Source organism: Molothrus aeneus, chromosome 1 (assembly GCF_037042795.1).
Source record: "Molothrus aeneus isolate 106 chromosome 1, BPBGC_Maene_1.0, whole genome shotgun sequence".
Lineage (NCBI taxonomy): Eukaryota > Metazoa > Chordata > Aves > Passeriformes > Icteridae > Molothrus > Molothrus aeneus.
In genome coordinates, this window is record NC_089646.1 from 7,956,390 (window position 1) to 7,977,476 (window position 21,087).

Genomic DNA, 21,087 nt, shown 5'->3' on the forward strand with positions numbered 1-21,087 from the left:
AAAGTTATTAATGAATTAGTGGAAACACATAGGCCAGCTACTCAACAAATCTGATCATTTGCTAAATTTTCAGGAAAGCAACAGCCTCAGTTACTTCCCATAGGATAAATATTATTAATACCATTCACCGATTCTTTAATATTCCAATAAAATGCTCACAGCTTCTGAAAATGGCAGCATTTTCATGTGTGTGCCTGTGTGGGCTGTCAGTGAGGTTGTTCTGGGGTGTCAGGGCTGAAGGTAGGGACCACCTTTCTTTCTCCTTCTTCTTACAGATCCTGTTTTGAGTGATACAATTTTAAAAGCCAAGATTAGCAGTGTGATAATCTTGTTTGATAAGCGCTGTTTAACCTCCTTGTGGTAGAACAGCAGTGCTCCAGCTGCATTTACATAACTAAAGCTAAGGCCTGTGTGTCCAAAAATGTTGCACAAGAATGTACTAATAGCATAGAAGAGGTTAATTTTGTGGGTGATAGTTTATTTTGGATTTTAAGCTGAAGCAGCAGCTATTGTTTGACAACACTTAAAGGCAATATTTTACTTTAATAGAGCTTTTTGTGGTAATTTTTAATTATGAATCTGGTCTCTGTGAAAGACAGCTTATCTTTTCCAATCAAAAACCCACCATGAGCAAATTCCCTCATCTGCTGTTTTCAACAAGACAGACAAAACAGAATTTTCAAAGGTATCAGACAAGGTTGATACAAAAACATTTCCACACTCCCATTTGCTTTTCTGTCTGACCTGGGGGAGTCTATCTAGGGCAGGAGATGAGCTCTTCATGGTCACCTTTCATTGAATAAACTAAAGCTGCTAACCCTCAGCAGCTGGGGGGTTTTTCCTACCAGTGGATCTCAGCACAGGCAGGAGCAGCAATATCTCTGTCAGAGGTACCAACGTGTGTCATGAGTTGGTATCAGTAATTGTTTCAGGCTAATTATAGATATTTGATATCTGCAGTGGCACAGAGAGAGAGGGAAGTTTGCCACACAGCTCTCAGGGGATTCTTGGGTTTTCAAAACTCTATTACAGACTTGTGCAAACACTGCCTTCTCAGGTGTCCTCAGCTGTGCCTACGGCAGCAGGGCCCTTTGGATGCCAAATCTTCTCTGCTCCCTGTGCTTACAGAATAAAAACTTCTTACTATAGGAGGGTGGATACCCACTCTAATTGAGCAAACATGTCATTTAATGGAGAGAATATTTGTTCTTCCACCAATTTCCGTCCCGTTGTTTGTTTAGAATAGAAATTTTTGGACACAGTTACAGGCCAGTGGAGCAATAATCAGTGACAAGTTTAATCCTAGAGTTTTCTTTTGAGGGAGAAACTAAAGAAATTAATTTAATATTGCTAAATTTCAGGGCAAATTTTTGGATTAACATAGGGGAAGAAAACAGGTCAAATCTGTTTTTTATTTGGTTTGGGGGGACCCTCATGGTTCATTTGAAATCCTGACAAAGTTCTAGCAGAAACTGTACTCCTTTATGTAGCATGAAGGGTTCTTTGCTTTTGAGAGCAATTCTCCTTTAGAACAGCTTGATTTAATGAGAAAAAAAAATAGTTTAAACAAGAAGTTAGAGGGGGTTTAGGAGTTTATACAAATATACTGTAGGGACATTTTAGTACTTAGGATCCTTGAGCCATGGGGCCTTGGGTTCTTATTTAAAATAGAAGTGTCTGCCATTGTAACTCAGTAGAAACTGGGGGGAAAAATGGAATGAAAAGACACATCCCAAATCTGCATGCTTTGTTTTCCATTCTTAATAAAAGGGAAAGGAGCACTGAGTGTCAGCAAGGAGGTGGCTGGTTGTGTCTGTTATCCATGGAAAATATGTTTGCACCCCTAAAATACAGAGAGTGGGTCCTCTCCTCATGCTCAGCAGGTATTCTTGGAGTGGGATCATCTCAACATTGAAGGAACCTGGTCTATAGAAGGTGTTGCTGCCCATAGCAGAGAGGTTGGAACTGGATGATCTTCCAACCCCACCCATTCCATGATTTATCATTGGTAGCCACTGTGGTGACTTAGGGTCTGCAGCTCTTCCATGGCCAACAATAAAACCACACTGGATACCAGATTTTTGGCTCTATTGCTCCCTGGTTTTGGGGATGTTTCCAGGGGGAAGTCTGTGCTTCTGAAATGATGGTCTGGGTGCATTCCTAAAGCACAACAAGATGTGTTTGCCTGAGCTGGGAAGCAAAGCTCAGCACAGCCTGCAGTCCTCCATCCCCACATTCCAGCTCTGCTGCTGCCTGCTCCCTACATAGCAATGGTTTTGGGAAAACTGCACCAAACCCCAATTTCAGTCTCCATTCTCTCCACTCCTGAGACTGTTTAGTCTGATTGTTGCAACAAAACTTGAAATGCAGAGCATTAAAAACAGAGTCTGCTGGTTTCAGCTGCTGTGGTTAAACTGCTTTCCTCTTAAAAACAATGGATTAAACCCTTTCTGTTCTCCTAATAATGCAGATAAATTGAATTAGAACTAAACCCAAAGCCTCCTGAATGGAGCTGGGAGACATCAACAGAAATTGCACAAACATGACTGAGTGCAAAATTGTTTTTAAGACTAAGTTGGACAGCCTTGCTTGTGTAGCAAAGGCCAATAAACTGTGTCCTGCATTTATTCACAGGCACAGATACACATCAGTAACCTGCAAAGGAAACACACAGTTCCAGGGGAGACTAGAGGAGCATCCAAACTCAGGAATAATTAGCCTGTCATGCAAAAGTACATAGGTGTATTATGTATCAGTATCAGCGATCAGCAGTCTTCCTCTGTAAATATTTTCTTTAGTAAATGAGATTTTCATCAAGCAGGGAAGGGGGAAAAAAAGCCTCAAGGCAAAACACTATGATACAGAAATAAACAATTTTTCTTAGCTTGCATAAGGCTGTATTTCTCATTCTGCTTCCTTTTCTAAGTGTATAGATGAGCTAACTTGAACAAAGTGGTAGAGGTTAATGTACTAATAAAATTCATAAAATGTCTTAAAAACATATTTCAATTTGTTTTTGATTAAAGCCTTCATAAGATAGTGTACAAGGTCTCCTAGACAGTCAAAATCAGATGGACAGCATTAGAATAATCACAGTTTTCTTTCTTGCACGTGTATGGGAATTTATCTCAGTGAAACATGGGGTAACTTTGCTTTAAGAGGAATGAAATTAATACCAGTATGAAAATTACTGAAAAAAAAAATCTAACAAATAATTAGATTCCTTGCAACATAGGGAGAATTCAGAATTACATTAGAGATGAGTTCCTGCTTTTTAGCATAAATTTGCTTCCTAAGTTTTTAGGGACAATGAACATCCTGGTTTGTGCTGGATTGTCATGAGTATAGGTGGTTATTTTAATATAGTATGGAAAGAAATATATTAGGAGTAGCATACTAAATGAGAAAACAAGAGAGATTTAAAAAGCTTCAGAAGGCAAAACTAGAATGAATTTTATTCTGGTGTCTCTACATATGAAGCAGTCTATAATCTAATTCCTCTGGATTCCAGTCCTTTTTGTTTTTTTTTTAATTTTTACTCACTGAAATAGTAAATATATATATATTTAGTGCCCTCTTCTGGAAAAACAGCTCTTGCTATGCAGGGCACCCCAATGAAGTTCCTGTACTCAGAAATGCAAATCTTCTGACGTAAATGTTCTCCTCTTTAGCTGAGTTACATCCCAAATCCAAGGAGTGAGTGGCTCTCCGTGTTTACCCTGAACAAGTGCCTTTTATCTCTTTAACTGCCTGCAGAACTCTGCTTTTACCAGCTTGATGTTAAAACCAATAATTAATGTTCCTCCTTGGGCAGCTAATGACCCAGATTTGAAAATGGAATCTTCTATTCTTCTTTCTTCTATTCTCTGCTCAAAAGAAGCTCTTTCTTGAAAAGGGAGAGGAATCACAGGGCTCTAGTCATGTCTTTAAATGCTTGAGTTCTCATATTTCTGTGTGCAGGAGAGATGCTGTTGGTGGCAGGGCTGTGGAGGGTTCTGCAGCAGGCAAGGAGCAGGGCAGGTTCTGTGCCCCCTCCTCTCGCTTTTGCTCTCCCCCTGCTTTCCAAAGATGCTTTTCATCACCACAGACCATTTACCCCATGGAAGTTGCCCACAGCATCACAAAGATAACACAGAAAATGTCTTTCCTGCCTTCTGTATGATTTGAGTTTGTTTTCTTCCTATCAGAATATAGAATTGTCTCTTCCAGTGAATTAGATCTGTGTGTACATTGAGGTACAGCTCTGAGTCTTCTGATCTCATATGGAACTGGAAAATGAATCTCTCACTGAAGGGGGAGAGGATTTTTGACCAAGGCTCCTAGCATACATCTGAATATTTTCATTTCTTTCACATCCACTTCACTGCTTTTAAACTGTTGCTCTCCAGTGCTTTCTGACAGACTCATATTTCTTGTCTCAGATTCTTTTCTGAGTCTTCTAAAAGTGCCCTGAGCCTAGGACCAACTATAAAAATTCCAATGCCAACGCTAACTTCTTTGTAGTATTCACATTCTCAGCTGCTACAGTTGAAAAAGCAATTTTTACATGTTAAGAGTAAATTTTAATAGAAGGAACATATGCTGTGGTTCTGTAGTTGTAAATTTCTGCCTCTAAAGCAAATTATTTAAAAATGAAGAAATTAATTAGATATACTAAGCATTCAGCACTTTTGATTCTTCCATAATTGCTCTAAAGCTTTACCATTTGCATTGTAAACTTCACAAAAAAGAGGCTTTTAGAATATTTCCAGAGTCAGTGTCCACACAGCTCAAGAAATGTTTGTTTGAAAGCAGGCATTATCTAATGTTTCATTAAAAGCTTCATTAAGCATTCATTTCTCATGCTGTCCTTCAGCCCCCAGACTCGCAGCTCCAAAGACAATGAAGGTGAGAGTGAATGTGGATGTGAACCCTGGAAACTCCCACCTCCACCAGCTAACCCAGGCTGCCTCTATAAAATGCATAATTCAGGGAGTAATTCTAAGGCTAAAATAAACATCAAAGACTGCTGAGAGGAATCATAACCCACACAAGCTTTTGGCACCATTGTCTGGGAAAAGGGAGCTGCTGCATGAGTTTGTAGGGGCAAAAAGGGGAAATGCTTGTAAAGAATGTCTGGAGAGGTCAGCAGCAGGGACATCCCTCAAGGCAGACAGCTGCAAAGAGAGACACTCCAGGTTGCAAAGTGCAAGAGCCTGGGAAGGTATTTTGGGAAAGGAAGTCTGTAAATCAGATAACTCTTGTCTTCTGTCTGAGCTGGCTTTGGGCCACTGAGCCAGGGAAGGGAGCTGGATGGACTTTGGGTCTGGCCCAATACAGGGATTATTGTGATCCCAAATATTCCTAAAGAACCATGGTTGTGTGTTTCTGTGGGTGTGATTGTACAGATCTGAAAGTGTTTTTTGTTTCCTGCATTTGGGGTAATTGCAATGTCCTTCTAAATATTTTATTTAGAAGGAGATATATATATATATATATATATACATAAGTACCTCCGGGTACTTTTGTACTCATAATACATAATAATGTTACTTTATCTTTTATTTCTGTTCCTTAGATATATTGTTTGGTGTGTTAGAATCACAACTATGTACTAGATAATTTCATTCTCATTTCCGAGTTCTGAATAGAGGGTGAGAGAGGAAACCTGGGAGTTCTTATCTGTGATGTGAGTGTTGATAAACATTTAAAAAGATAACGAAAGAATGAGCCCATTTTTGATAACGTTGATTCATAATTCCTTGTAACCTCATTGCAGCTACCTCCCAATAACCTGAGCATCAACAAGTGCACAAAGGCTGGTGCAGAAACCCCACAGAGTGCTTTGCAGCCCCCATCTCATTTGCCAGTTAAAAACATAGCTGTTGTCCTTTAATCCAGTGACTGCAGGGCTTTGTGGTGCCAGTGAAGTGCTGTGAGGGACAGGTGGCTCTGGAGCAAAAGGAGCCTTTTGTAATTGCTTGGCAGGGCAGAGCTGCATTAGAGAGCAGCAGCAGTTGGCAGATTGGATTAACACTCTCTGAGGGGTGAGAGCTGGCACACGAGCTGCCTGTTAATACCTGTGGCCTAACTTGCTTCTGGAGCTGCATTTGCAACCAAAAGAGCATCCACTCCACCCTGCTGCTGTCACAAAGTCATAAATCCTCAAGCTGGCCTCAAAATTCCCTTTTGGCGCTGGCAGCACTATAAGGCTCTCAAAAGTGTAATTTGAAAACTAATCTTTTAACAAAGAATTATTATCATGAAACAACTGAGATAGATAATCAGTCTGTGGGAGGTGAATTAGCAGCATTCTCTTACAGCATGGCAGTCCATCCATTGCTGTGCTGGATGTTGCCACCACTCTTTATTTATGGTTGATTTGCAAACTTGAGATTATTTGCAATAATTCCTTGGCTTTGATGTTTCAGAGACCTTTGGTTTGGTGCTTGGAAAGTCAGTTTCTAATCCCAGCCCAGGCTGTGGATGTTTGTGGCAGAGATTTGCATATTAACCAGGTGTGCTGCCTGTGGTGCATGACCCCGCCACAATCAGCTTCAGCTTGGTTATAAATGCTTCCAAAATCCAAGTCCCCACGGCAGGAATGTGCTGTCCCTCCCTGATGTCACCTTGATGTGAGATTGTTCTCCAAGGAAGCCTCTCTGGTGTGGGGGGCAGGGCATTCACAACTCTGCAGGGCTGGAGAGATGTCCTGGTTGCCCTTCAAACAACAAGGACAATGATTTAATTTTCAGTTGTAAGAGATTAAACAGTTAAAAGATTTGCAAAATAGAGACATGTCCTGGTGATCCACTACCTCTTGTATTACTGCCTTCTTCCTAATCACATGCTAAAGTTTCTTCCTGACTCTGGAGACACCCAGTTGCTGATTTCCTGTATGGAAATGAGTGGAATGATGCTCTCTGATGCTCACTGGTGTGCCTGAGGTAAGCACAGACCTGCTGGCTCTCTCTGAGGCACTGACAGGTTAGTGCTGGCTGTGCCACCCCACCCAGGCACAGCTGCACTGCTGGGTCAGGATCCTTCCCCCCTCTTTGCAAGAAAAAGCTTTACTTCCCTTAACAACTCTAATACATGCATTCCCCAAGTCCATATCTCCCTCCTTTTGCACAAATGTTAAATTAATTCCTCTGGAATACAGAGACTATTATAGCACAGGCAACCAGTTGCCAAATTCTCTGGATGTTGATTGATTCCGAGACCCCTTCTCATCACCTTTCCTGCTCAAACCCATTTCCCCCCATCTCTGCCCTCCCCTGAGCTCCCCAGACTATCCTGGAGTGTCCCAGCAGTGCCAGAGAGCCATCTCTGTGGCTGTGAGCACATCACACATGAGGCTGATCAGCTGCATACAGCACAGCAGGCAAGAGCATCCCAAATCAGGTGTTTGATGACAGCTGTGGGGTATTGGCTGCCAGCTGAAGCAATGCTCAGGAAATGCTCCTAGATAGCATTTCATTATGGGGTTTCTAATTTATTGGAAGCACGAAGAGAAATGGGCAGAGTTCCTTAGAGGGCTGTGCAAGCAGGTTGACACACAGCATGAGACTCTACTGGAGGAGTGATAAAGTATAAAGGGATAATTCAATGCAGGGACAAAAGAGAATATGCTGTCTCAGAAGAAAGCAAAATAGGTCAGTATCACAATGAATCTGAAAGGTGAGAATGTTGAAGACACCTCAAATTATACAGCTTTATTGATTTGTTTTGTTCTTGCAAGCAATCAAGATTCAGTGAGTGCAGGGTACAAAATACCAGTATGGATTTTGGTTGTTTTTTTTCTTTTTTTTTTATTGCAGTGACACAAAAAGAAAAGATAGCATGATGTTTCTGAGAGAATCTAATTCCAAGCTGGTTACTATGGAGTGCCTATTAGCAATAAAATAAAATCCTTTGCAAAAATAGTTGGGGTGAGGAGAGCACTGCTGACCATTCTGTCTCCACTGAGGGGAAAAATGAAAAGAGCATTAACCAGCCATGCCTCAGCCAGAGGTAACCCCTTGTGCTCTAAATCACAAACAGAGGGGAGAATAAAAGCACAAAAATTGAACAAAACATTATACAGAAGTTGGTGGTCAAGTGCAGGAATGGATTTTTCATCCTTTTGGAGGGCCAGTTCAACATGTCATGACTAAAGAATTTCTTCTCAACAGAACCGAAGGGTTCAGTGAAACCAATGGTATCATAAAGAATTTTGATCAAGGCAAATGATGTTGACACATAAGTGAAAATTCAGTTTTTAATATTGACTTTCATAAAAGATACAGAATATTCTGCAAACAAGTACAATGACCTGCTTTAATCCTCCACAGACTACCAAAACAGATTATGGCAGTGAGATATTTTTAGTCAAAAAATTATCCTTTCCTCTCCTGGAAGATCAGATCTGATGAACAACACAGTTACCCTGTGAAGTGAATGAACATCAGATTTGCTTATTGGTGGCTGACAGTAGAAGAATCCATGTAACAGTGTGGTATCCTTTACACACATGCTGTGTCCATGCAGGAGAAGGAAACTCAACCTCTGGCTAATGTTTGCTTGGTATTTTCCTCCTGAACTTGTTTTCCCCTCCCTTTCAGACCATTGTGAGAAAACAAGGTACAAAATACACGAGCTATTTGCCAATGCATAGCAGCAGACTTCCTGCATTCTACTTTATTCCTTTTCCTTGTTAATCTGTCAGCTTCAGAGCCTGGTTAAATATCACAGATTCTAAAGGCCAAATGGCAAATCATCTTTTACCTGCGTATTTTGCATCACACTGTTAGTTACTGTTTAAGGGCGCCAGGACCATTTTGAAAGGTGGAATATGTAATTATGTCAAATGCTTGGGATTATTCAATTGGCTTGACATTCATATGCGCATTTGGGGATTTGTCTGCTCATATAAGTAGGAAAATGGGCTGTGTAATCTATTTCCAGCAAAAGTCTTTTTAGAGACTCTTTGTGGGAAACCCTTTAAATGGATCTGGCAGTTCCTGTTTCACCAGCCACTTGTGATATATTTTTACTGTCTTACTGCACAGTGTAAAAGCAGATAGATTCTCGAGACAACCAGGGTCTGTTAAGAATCCTGAGGGGATCTATTATTTGTTGATATACTTTATTGCTACAGAATAAAAAATGAGTGATTTTACCCAGATAAATCCTGGGTGCTTTATGATTAATCACATTAAAATATATTCTTGCTATTTTCAGGCTCTAGCAAACTGTTGTACATTTTTCTTTCTGATGACTGTTTGGTATGTTCAGTTTTATTTGGGAGGGCTGAGATGGATTTTTGGATTAAATGTGTGGTTCCTGAAAAAGCAAGACACTAAACATTGAAAATTTTGTACTTAGCCTTGCAAGCTGCAAACAGCTTGCATTTCTGCTCTGCCCTGTACTGGTCCCTTGTGAGCTCTAAGTTTTATGGGATTTTTTTGTGAGTTTTCTGGGCAATTCTTTAATGTAAATAACACTACTGTACAAAGGGCCAGGGGCTCAATGGAGCCATTTAGAAAATGGATGCAAAGCATGTTTTATTTCTGTGTTTAACAAGTGAGTAACAATAATGAGCTCATGGCAGCCAGTCCCTGGGCTTAATCCCAGATCCATGAGCTGTTTTATACACTGGGTGGTAAGATCCTAAATCAGCTCTTTTGGTAGCAAAGCCTGCTGGAAGATGAATGGATTGGGCTGATTTGGGGAGCCTTCTTCCAAGAGCTTTCACCCCCCTTTCTTTGTTTGTAAACCTCCTTGAATTGAGGTGCCTCTTCTTTGTATTGATTCAGCACCTTGTCATGCAAACATTTAAGAAAGCCTTCTATAAATGCTGATTATTGCTGGTGCTGGCCTGGCATCAGCCCACAAAGTGAGACAGAAACCCACAGACAGGAGATGGAAGTGTAAACTAAACCCTTTCTTTCTTACTGATGCTTGGGATAAACCCTCAGCAGGTAGTGCAATCTTTCATACCAGCCATAAGGTGCTGAAAACCCATCTCACAAGTTTCTTGGATGTATGTCACATATTTCTGCAGTTATTCTGGGGCAAATACAAGGGCTATGGATTCTGATTTAAAGTATATGAAGAGTCACAATGAATAAATGAATCCAAATCTACTCTATGCTTAAATAACAGATAGTTTCTATTTCAGTGAGCCCTGCTGGACAAGGACCTGTGTCCTTAGAGCACTTAAACCAGTGTTTCCAAGGAGACATTGCCATTCACCACACTTTGCTCTGTAGTGACAGAGCACAGAAATTGCTTCTTCCATTTTGTTTCTGTACCTTATTGGAACCACAATTACCCTGTTTCTTTGGAATTTGGTGGCCTGAGAGAGGCACATGTCCTTCTCTGCTGCTCCATGTGCTGCAGTGTTTCCATTCCTGCTCTCATCTGACCAGGTCCAGGTTTCTCCTGTTGGTTGCATAAAATGAGGTCGGTGGCTACACAACAAGGTGTTGTCACATATAATTAGCCCTGAATTCTTCTGAATTTTAGAGAGAAAATTGCCTTTCCAAGACTTCAGTGGAACAGATAGATCTGTCTCTCAGTCCCTGTATGATTTCAGTGTAAACATGCACATGTTGCAGAGCATAATTTAGATTGAAAGTAAACAAGATCGGTGCTGTGACCTGGGATGAGAAGCCCAGCAGGAGAGTGTTTCTGGCCCAATGGCTTTGTCATAATGACTTTTACAGCACTTGTTGGTGACAGCTGGCATGGGAGCTTCTGTGACCTGATTGTGGTGATCCCAGAGCCCTTCAGAGCACTCCCAAACCTGCTCTGACTCATGTTGGTGGGATGGTTTTACACACAGAGTCTACAGAGCACAACAATTGCCAAAACCTCTGCTAGCCCCAGATATGCCTCTCTGCTGAGAAGAGCTGTAAGGCTCCTGGAATCCAGCTAAAAATCAGGGCTGAGAGCATCAAATCAGTCAATGGCTTTTAGCACACCCTTTGATAGAAAAGGAGAACATGGAGTTTATACAGCTATTTTTGTTGGCCAAGCCTCAGCAGCAGACAGGATTAATGAAGTGAATATTGACTTTTAAGTACTCTCCATTCTCTGAGGCTTAGTTTGGATTTGGGAAGGATGCTCATCTCTTCCCTATGCTTTTCCCTGCTGTGGGATTTCCCTACTGCTAAGTGAATAGCCAAATTCATCTTGACCCCAGCTTAGTAAAGATATTAAGCAAGCAGTCATTCTCTCAAAAAGTTCAGTTAACTTCATTTAGTTTGCATATCTAAGAGGAAATCTGCCATTTAATTTCTCAGAGAAACATAAAGTGATTTTTCTCTTGGATTCTTCTCTGCTTAGTGCCATTGCTGGCAGAGTATTTTCCAAATAGGTTTGAAATAGTTGGGCTGAGAGGGATTTTTGAGCTGCATGTGCTTGTGACCTTAACAATTGTAATGTTAATAATAAATGTCTGATCCTGAAATCTTTGCTCATACAAGTAGATCTTTTTTACATAAGCAAACCTACACATTGTAAGGATTTATCTGAGAAATTTTTTTCTCCTGTTAGTGAACTCTGCCAGCTGCAAGCCTTTGAAGTCTGTATACTATAGCACAGCTGATGTGAGATATTTTAGAGTCTGGCCAAAGACCCAAGATGATGACATTCAGAAAATAAAAGAGCTCTCTGAGTGTCCTGCAACTTTTGTTTTCCTCAGTCCTAAGCTCTCCCAGCAAAGAGAATGTTTTGCCTCAGTGTCTAAGACAGCTCTGAGCTTTCCAGCAGGGCTGTAGGACTCTGTACCACAAGCAAGGACATCAGCAGGTGTCCTGTTCAAAACTCCCCTGGCTGTTTCTTTTCCCTCCAGCCTGCCACATTTTTTGATTTTCTGCTGAAGGCATCTGTTCATACTCATTTTGGGGGGCTTGTTTCTCTGTTATCTGACAACACAGCATGGTCTGTAACCATGAACAAGCATCCCAGCCTCAGGTCAGAATTTATATATCTACATCATTTTCTCCAACCTACTGCCAGGATATTGGAAGACAAAGTGTCTCAGTATTCAGTGACAATGTATTACCAGGTTTTTCAGATCTGCAGGCAGATTCAGTCTTCCAGTGCTTTCTCTTTAAGGAATTGTATCAGTTTTAGGACTTCATCAAAGCTGGAATAAACTCTAAGGCTGCATGCATCAGCCAGGTCTCAGGTATCAACATCAGAAGATTCAAGAGCTCTTTGGTATGATTGGGTGAGGATGAGAAAATGGTAATTTATTTGACATCATCTGACACAGGTGGATCTAAAAAGGACACTTGTCCTAAAGTAAATGCTGGCTTGTGGGGAATTCACTTGTATTCCAAGACCTTCCCTGATACCAACCCACCAGAGAATCACATTGTGTGAAGAGTCCTTATGGATCTGAATGCTGAAAGTAGATAGGATTTAGGGATGTGCCCTATTGCAATGCAGGGAGTGAATTGCACAGGCAAGAGGGAAATCACATCAATCAGCATCAATTTCTGCATTTCATAGGTAGAAATCCAGTGCTGCCACTTCTGTGCCTGTTTTTCAGGGAGCTCATGCAGTAGTGTGAGGATTCAGTGCTCGGTTTCAAAGAGAGGAGTTTGATTTGATATTTGCAGGATGCTGTGCCTTGTGTGTATTGATGTGCCTCATGTTTATCTGCCTCTTCACTGAGAGCCCAGAAGCTGCAGGGCTGTTCTGGACACCACTCTGCAGGTTTGCCCTCCAGAGGGGCAGGGAGTGAGTGATGCTTGCTTGTGGTACTGATGATGTGCTTGGCATGGCCCCTGCTGGGGCTCCCAGCACCATCCAGGACATTTCATGGTTTTTTGGCATAAGTATTAAAAAAAAAAAAAAAAATGTAAAACCAGAGTAGCCTAGGAAAAAATAACTTTGATCAAACTTGCTTAGTGAAGCAAGTATTCAGGAAATTTCTCATTTGTTCTCTGGGACAGGATACTTTCTGAGAGCTGCTGGACAGCAAAAATGGTTCAAAGATTTGAGTAGAAACCAAATGAAATTTGGATTTCTAGGAGATTTATTTATTTAGTTGCATATAGTAACAGGACAGCATTTCAAAAAGTGATGCCCTGTATGAATCTGTATAAAATTATTCATATTTAAACCCTGATGTCCTGACTCCTGATCACTGTAAAGGACTGCTGTCACCGTTGCAAAATCACCACCACTTAAATCACTGGCATTGACTCTGCTGTTATTATTTACTACTTAGAAAATAAGTAATAAACTGTCCCCTGTGGGATGAGCTGCTGTGCAAGCTGCCCAGCTCCTCCTCAAGTCCACTGAGCACAGATTGTTATGAAGATGCAACTTAGCAGGTCATACAAACATGAGGTCAACTTTATGCCTTGACTGAATACAGTTTTATTTCCTGACTGACAGGGCCCTGACAACCCTCTCTGATATCACCCAGCACCACTCCCTGCTTTATTTATGTAGAAATAAAGCCACAAAACACCCCATGCCTTGTGGCTGGTTATAATGATGGAGAATGTCTCCAGCTGACCAAGGTGTCCTCATTAATGGCTGTTCTAAATTTAGCCCTGGCAGATCCTGTGTGCCCCCAGTCTAATCAAAGACCTGGTGGCCATGGCAACCACACCGAGCATCTGGGTGTGTGAGCTCTGCCAAGCACCATCACAAAGTGCAGGGAGGGAAACACAACAGCTCCAAGTGCATTCGTGCTTTGTTCTTTCCTACAGCACATTTTGAAGTGTTTAGGAGAGCTTCTCAGCCACAAATGTTAGACGGTTTTTTTGCAAAAAAAGAGCTCTATTAACACAGGTGGCAGTTACTAATCTCTTTTTTTGTTTTGTTTTGTCTTTTTCTTAATTTTGTTTTGCAGGTGTATCAGCATTCATATACAGCATATTATGTCCTCAGCAAAATACCTCATGGGTAAGCAATTTTTCAATGTCTTCATTTAAAAACTCAGCCATTAAGAATCCAGCAAAACAATGTGTGTGGTGACAAATGGCTGCCTGTGACAGCCCTCTGCAATGGCCTGGCTTTCAGCTGCAGCATCCACTGAGCTGTATGCTGTGCAAAAGGTGAGGAAGTCTGGAAACAGAAGCACTCAGCTTCCCCAGAGAGCCAGACTACATGAATTTCATATTCCAGATTTCAGGGTTTTTGTCTGGAATATGGATGTGGTGGTGTCTGGCTGAGAGCCATGGTTGGCCACTCACCAGAGCCCTGGAGAGGAGAAGGCTCTGAGGAGATCTTACTGCAGCCTCTCAGTGCCTGAAGGGGGCCTGGAGTGAGCTGGAGAGGGACTTAAAATAAGTGCAGTGTTAGGACAAGGCTCAAACTGAAAAAGGGCAGGTTTAGACTGAATATTGGGAATAATTTCTTTCCTCTGAATGTTGTGCAGCCTGGCCCAAAGGAATCGTGGCTGCCCCATCCCTGGGAGTGTTCAAAGTAAGGTTGGGTGGGGCTTTCAGCAACCTGGTGTGGTGGAAAGTGTCCCTGCCCAGGGCAGGGGGTTTGAAACTGGGTGATTTTAAGGTCCCTTCCAACCCAAACCATTCAATCATTGTAGGATTCTTTGATTCTTTAGCTTTTATTAGTTGCAGTTTGTTCCCAAGTATGGTTGGAACATGGAAATTAGGAGATTTCTCACCACCAACCCTGTTAAAGCTGTAGTGTCCATGTGACACACTCCAGACTTCTTCAGCCTCTTCCCTGCCACAATCTGCTCTTTGTTTTTTGCTTTCTTTTTTCTTTTCTTGGGAGAGGGTAGGTTTGTATGTGTATGTATGTGATTTTTTTGTTTTTGTTTTGGTTTGTTTCAGTTTGTTTTGTTTGGTTTTGTTTTGTTTTGTGTCAGTTGCTTGGTAGGTTGGTTGGTTGGTTGAGCTGGCTTTTTTTGTTGGAATTTACTCAATATGCTTAGTTTTTTGAAAACTCCATCTTTCTGCCAATATATCTGAGTAGTAGCTTGTGGGCTGAAAGTGTTCAGCAACAGGATGAAGCCACAGCAGGAGCACATAAGCTTTGTGTCTGCAGCAAACCTGGCTAAGAGCAAAAAAGGCTTGACTGACAGCACAGCTCTATTCCAGACAAAACAAAGGTGGAAAAAATAGAAGTATCATGCATAACATGTATTAGAAATGCTAAAAATAGCAATACAGTGGTCCAAGAAGTTTTCTGCTGCTGCATGATCCTTCTTTGTCCCTGACAAGCAGATCCTTGTTCCCCCCAGCTCCAACTCTGCTGTGCACCCACCTGTGGCTCCCCTTGCTCTCTGTGTTTGGTTGGGCAGTGGTGCAGGGAACTGAAGGGTTGGATATGTCAGAGGAGAAGTTTCCAGCATAAAGGGCAAATCTGGAAAGTGAGAGCACACCAGAGGGCACACAGGTGTATCAGGCATTGGTGTCCCCACAGCATGATGTGGTGGTGGTGGATCAGGAGGCCATGAGCTGAAGAAGGGCTGGAAGGTCTCCTGCTGGTAAAGGTGTGGTTTTCAGAGTTTAGGCTTTTAGGCATTGTAAACTACATTGTGCAGTGGATATTTCATTGACCTTCCAGGTGATGATGGTGCATGTGAGTGGTGGAAAGAGCAGCACTCTGCCATTTCCATGGGACATGGGCATTCATCCTTACCGTGGAGCTCTGGGTATATTTTAGGGTGGTGCATGAACAAAGAGGGTCCAATATGAATTTTCTTAGTCATTCACATCCTTCACTGAAATAAGGGAAAGAAAACTTAGTTACTTCAGGTCTAGGAGGTGATCAGTGAACGTGATGTAACAGGTGGTGAAATACATCAGCTGACAGAGGGTCCTCTGTTGGATGAAGGGATAAAAACCTCTTCATCACCTATTTAACATTTCACACAGGAATATTGCTCTGATGGATATCTGTGGATGAAGGTTGTTGAGGGCAGGGCACAGCACAAGGTTCAGTTCAGTTTGACATTCCAGCTTCTTTGGTGATGATGAATTTGCCATCCACAGGCAGCCATCCTTGTCCTCCACCTGTCAATAACAGGAGTGACAAAATTCAGCACTGAGCAACGACCCCTTTGCCATTTTCACAAAGTGTTTTCAGTTTTTCCTCCTCTGCAAGCAGGCACGGCTTTCACCCTGTTGGTGTGTGCCCGTGGCCCTCGGCATCTCTCCAGCTCAGCAGCCGAGGCAGTGACTGCTGGGGAGCAGCCCCAGTCCCCTGCACAGTGTCCCTCCTGCTCAGCAGACATCACTGCTGGAAACAGGCTGTGACAGTGTCCCTTTCCCTCTCTCTGTCCTGTTCCCCATGCTCAGCTATGATGTGGAAGGCCTGGCAATTTAGAATTTGCACCCCCTCATGCCCTTGCTACTCCCCTGCTGAGGCTAACTAATAAGGAAGCCAATTAACCTAATCTCTGGCATCACTTTTTAAATAACATGCCATTAATCTGCCAGCATAAATTGGTTTTTAAAGGGAATTTTCTAATTATTTTTGCCACGTTCTGCATGCTCTCCAGATTCAGGCTGTGCCTGAAGTCAAAAAGAGCTCATACCAATGTTTTCCAGATTTCATTTTGAGCTCTCAATAAGTTTGACAAACCAATTTGGGAATGTCCTCAGTACCTATGTTCCCAAATGGTATTTTACACAGCAGTGCAGCATTTTTCCACAAGAGCTGTTGCCAAAGTAAACTCCTCACACTGGCTCTGTATAGGACAACTAACAGATGCCACTGACACAGACTCAAAGGATCTGATTTAAATATTAAAACAAGCCCGAGGTAGCAGAAAGAGATCACACGGATTTAGTACCTCCCTTCTGTTCTTTCAGCTTTCTCACAGCCTCTTGGTAAATTGGGGGTAAAACCCTCCACTGCTTTTGATCTAAAATTTTCAACAGTCGATCTGAATTTTATTTCCATATCTTTTATTGTAAAGAAAGCAAGCAAGCAGCGCTGGGTGGCCTGGGAGTCACTGCCCCACTCAGGACACACACCACTTACAAGTTAGGCAAAGTATATATACTGGTTTTAAACGTACAAAGCATTTCCCAATGTGCTTGGTTAGTCCAAATCAGCAAATATCAATAAACTGGCATCAGCAAATTTCATAATCTTTCCAGCTCGCTGTTGGCTTCCTGTCCTGCTGGTGGTCGTCTGGAGGGAGGCCTTACACTGGTGTTTGCAGCATGATTTAGTCAAGTGCATCAAACTTTTTATTATACATAAGCATTTAGTTGCTTTGTTGTGATATCTCTTAGCTTTACCAAAACTTCCTCTATTTTTTTCTAAGCACCAGTCACTTTGCTACCTCATCTCTTTCACTCCACTGCATTTCTTTTATTTTAATGCTTTATTTGGTGTGGTGGTGTTCGCAGGACAAGGGAAGAGACGAGAATCTTGACTCCATGTTTCAGAAGGCTGATTTATTATTTTATGATATATATTATATTAAAAGACAATATATTAGAACTATACTAAAAGAATGGAAGAAAGGATTTCATCAGAAGGCTAGAAAAGGAAAGGAAAGGAATGATAAAACAATCTTGTGACTGCTCACAGCCTCGACACAGGTGGCTGTCATTGGTCATCAAGTAAAAACAATTTCACATGCTGGGTAAACAATTCTCCAAATCACATTCCAAAGCAGCAAAACCTGGGGAAGCTGAAGTTTCTCAGCTTCTCAGGAGAAAAGATCCTGGCAAAATGATTTTTCATAAAATATGCCTGTGACAATTTGGCTATTTGGTCAGAAAGTTTCAAAACCTTTCTTTGTCTCTATTTTCAACACAGCAGACACAAGCATTCGCTCATTCCATTGCCAGTTGACACGAATCACAAACACATTTTTCACACTTTGGCTCATTTGCCTTCTGCTTTCAGTGGCTCGTGGCTTGCACGGGGGCTGAGAGCCGCGGTTCCCGTTTTCCTGGGTGATGTGAGCAGGGTTTGTGTTCCATTCCTCTTTCCTCTCGTCCCCGGCTCTGCTCCTGCTGCTCTCCCAAAATCGCGCTGCTGGCTCCGGGTGCCACCTAGTGGAACCATCCCTGCGCTCCCTGGGCTGAGCATCTCCGTCCTGCCCCCCTGCTCCCCTCCGCTGCTTTTCAGACACAGCTCCTGAGAGCGGCCTCCAGCTGCCTCCGTTAGAAATGCTTCTGCAAGGCTCTTCTCGTAACCCCACAGCTGCACTCGCAGCATTGCAGTTGCCAACCGCTTGTAATTTATAGGTACTGAGATGCAGATGCAGGGCTAGACATGGAACAAGGAGCTCTCCTGCAAGGTGCTGGGGAAATGTGGAACTCCAGCTCCACATACAGTTATTTACTGATATTATTTTTAATTAGTTAATAATATTAACTTCATTAATTAGAGTTATTTATATTATATTAATTAGAGTTATTAATATTATATTATATTAATTAAAGTTATTCATATTTTATTAATAAAAATTATTTTATTTAGTAAAATTATTATTATTAATTTTAAAATATTAGTTATTTACCAATATTATTTTTATTTATTACTAATATTATCTTTCCTAATTTTGGAAAATAAAAAAAATCTAGCCATACAGGCAACAACCTACTTAGGAAAGCTAGGCACTGAAAACTGTTTTATTCTTTTTTGCCTCCAGTATGAATTATCTTAGTCATTCACATCCTTCACTCAAATAAAGGAAAAAAAACTTCGTTACTTCAGAGTTTTTATGGTCAGGCTGGGCCTGAGCAGGGTGTTTCCCTAACCCAGTTGCAGGATTTCCCTCACCAGTGTTAAGGTGTTTTCCCACCAGTGCATGCTGCTGGACCACTGGTGTGATCTGGCATTGCAGGTCCTAAGCAAGAGCTAATTTTGGATAGGATATCCAAGGGGATACTTCTGTATTTAACCTCTTGCTGTGGCCAGCAGAAATGTTACACTTTTTTACAGTTGTATTTGCATTCCACCAAATAAAGCCAAGCATAAAACATGTTTTTTTCAGACCTCCCAGCACCCACCAGTTCTGTATGAACCATTTCCCTGTGGACACAGGCCTGTGTCAGGGATTGGTGCTGACCCCCTTGTAGGGGCTCTTAGCACATCCAGCTGGGACTTGTCAGTGGGAGCTTCCAAATGTTCTTACCAGGATCAGGGAGAAAATCAGCAGTTTTTCCCACTCCTCACTGATTATGCATTTGAGAAAGAGGGAGTTGAGTTACTCCTAAGCAGAATCCATGTTTCTCACTGGATTTATGTGTTGGACTCAGAGGAGCATGGCAAGCACAAACAGGAGTGCTCTTGGAGCTGAGCTCAGCTCCTCCTGCCTGCACTGCCAGGGCTTTTACAGGTCTGGAAAATCCTGCACAAGTGCCCCATGCTGAGCCCCAGTAACTTCAAGAGAAGTCCCAGGAGTGGAGTGAGTGCACAAAACGTGCTGGAGATCCACAGAAGTGATAACAGGGAGAGGAACTGAGCCAGTGCTTCACCGGGAGTAAATTTTCAAAGTGATGTCTATAGATCTCTCTGCAGAGCTCCCACTGTTCTTCCTGCCTCCTTTTTTTTTAATTTTTTTCACCAGCCACTGGCAGGAAAGAAATGGGCTTTAAAGTTAATTAGAGAAAACTCAATCAGTTTTGTATGTATCCTATTGTATATTTCAAAAGACAAGAAGTTTACCCTTGCACATGTTCCCATTTCCACGTTCACAGTAAAAAGAAATTGTGATTCATTATTTAAAATCATAGATAAAAGAACTTCAGGGAACTGAATTTACTTCAGAAACCTGCCCATTGATCAAGTCTGCTCTATTTTATTTCCATCTGGCCTGTTAGTCTGTAGCACTAAAAAACCCTGTGCCTCAGTGTCCCCATCTGCAAAGCAAGAAGAGAAATTGTGGCTGACCAATGGGTGCAAAATGTGGTAATTGTTGTACAGACTGCTGCACAATTTCACTCTAACATTTATAAACTTGCACTAGTGCCCACATTTTATTTTAAGAGGAAAAAGTACAGAATTTCATAGAACCCGTTTTCAGCTAATTAAATTTTACTTAGAGCAGATGAATATTTTCCCCCAAGAATGATCTGTAGAGGTTGAAATAAAATCTTTATGAAAAGGTATGTAAAACCAAATGAAAATGTGAAATTTGTTGAATAAGTAAAAAAATATATTCTGTAGTTCATGAAGAACCTGCTATTTCTACTCCTCTCACCTCCTTCTCTAACAATTCTCATCTTATAGATTCTATCACATTTTGAGATAGTTTATATAGTTAATTAGGGCACTTCTGCACAGTGTGGTGGCTTTTATGCCAGACTATAAATAAGAACATCCTCATGATGTCAGATGCTTTTTCAGTTGCATTTTGACAGCAGAAAACTTGGAATGGTTACATTTGGTAGCTTGATGGTGGAGCTTGACCTTTCATCCTCTGATGTGGACAGGAATTTTTCATCTGAGTTTGCTGGCATTTGGCTCAAGCCCTGGTGGAGCTGTTTGGCTTCTTGCTTTTTATAATCCTCTGAATTAAACACTCTGTAAATCACTGGAATAGTGGTTAAATCACACAGCAGCTTTCTGCCTATGAACACATTTTGGGCCTCTTTGAAAAGAAAGAGCCAGCATTTCATTAAGCAAAGCTGCTATTTGAGCATCACTCAGCTCCAAGCTGTGGCAGGTTGAAAGCAGCTCAGCCTGGGAGGCAGCTCAGGAAGGACTCTTGGCTGTGCTGGTGGGAGGAAATCCACTTCAGCAGCTCAACACCACATCATTTCCCCAGGGGATTTGCTACTTGCTCACCCATGCAGGTCACTGCACAGCATTTTTTTTTTTTTAATTAATGTGAAATGTTCCTTTCTTGTGTAGGCAAAGCAATTCCTACCACACATTTCTTTCTTCCAGAATCAGTTGTGATGTGGGTGGACACCTTAGAAACCATGTATAGTGATAATAATAAGGAATGGTCCCCTGAGGGGAGGATTTGATATTAAGAATTAGAGTAATGACTTAAAAAAAAAAAAAAGGCAAAAAACTTGGGTAATTAATAGTTAGACACAAATGTTAGCACTTTAGCAGAGAAAAGCCCAGAAACCAACCTCCTTATGTTACAGAAAAGGTCAATAGCTTATGGCTCATCAAAAAAGAAAAAAAAAGGAAAAAAGGTTTGAA

General features: G+C 41.6%; 1 protein-coding gene across 4 annotated transcripts in view; it reads left to right on the top strand.

Moving 5' to 3' along the window:
* DPP6 (dipeptidyl peptidase like 6) overlaps window positions 1-21,087 on the top strand; it is a 561,667-nt gene that overhangs the window by 428,462 nt on the left and 112,118 nt on the right. For all 4 annotated transcript variants that reach the window (XM_066551025.1, XM_066551034.1, XM_066551004.1 and 1 more), the window contains exon 6: window positions 13,841-13,893. In XM_066551025.1, the coding sequence (XP_066407122.1) occupies window positions 13,841-13,893 (53 nt within the window). The remainder of the gene's footprint in view (window positions 1-13,840; window positions 13,894-21,087) is intronic.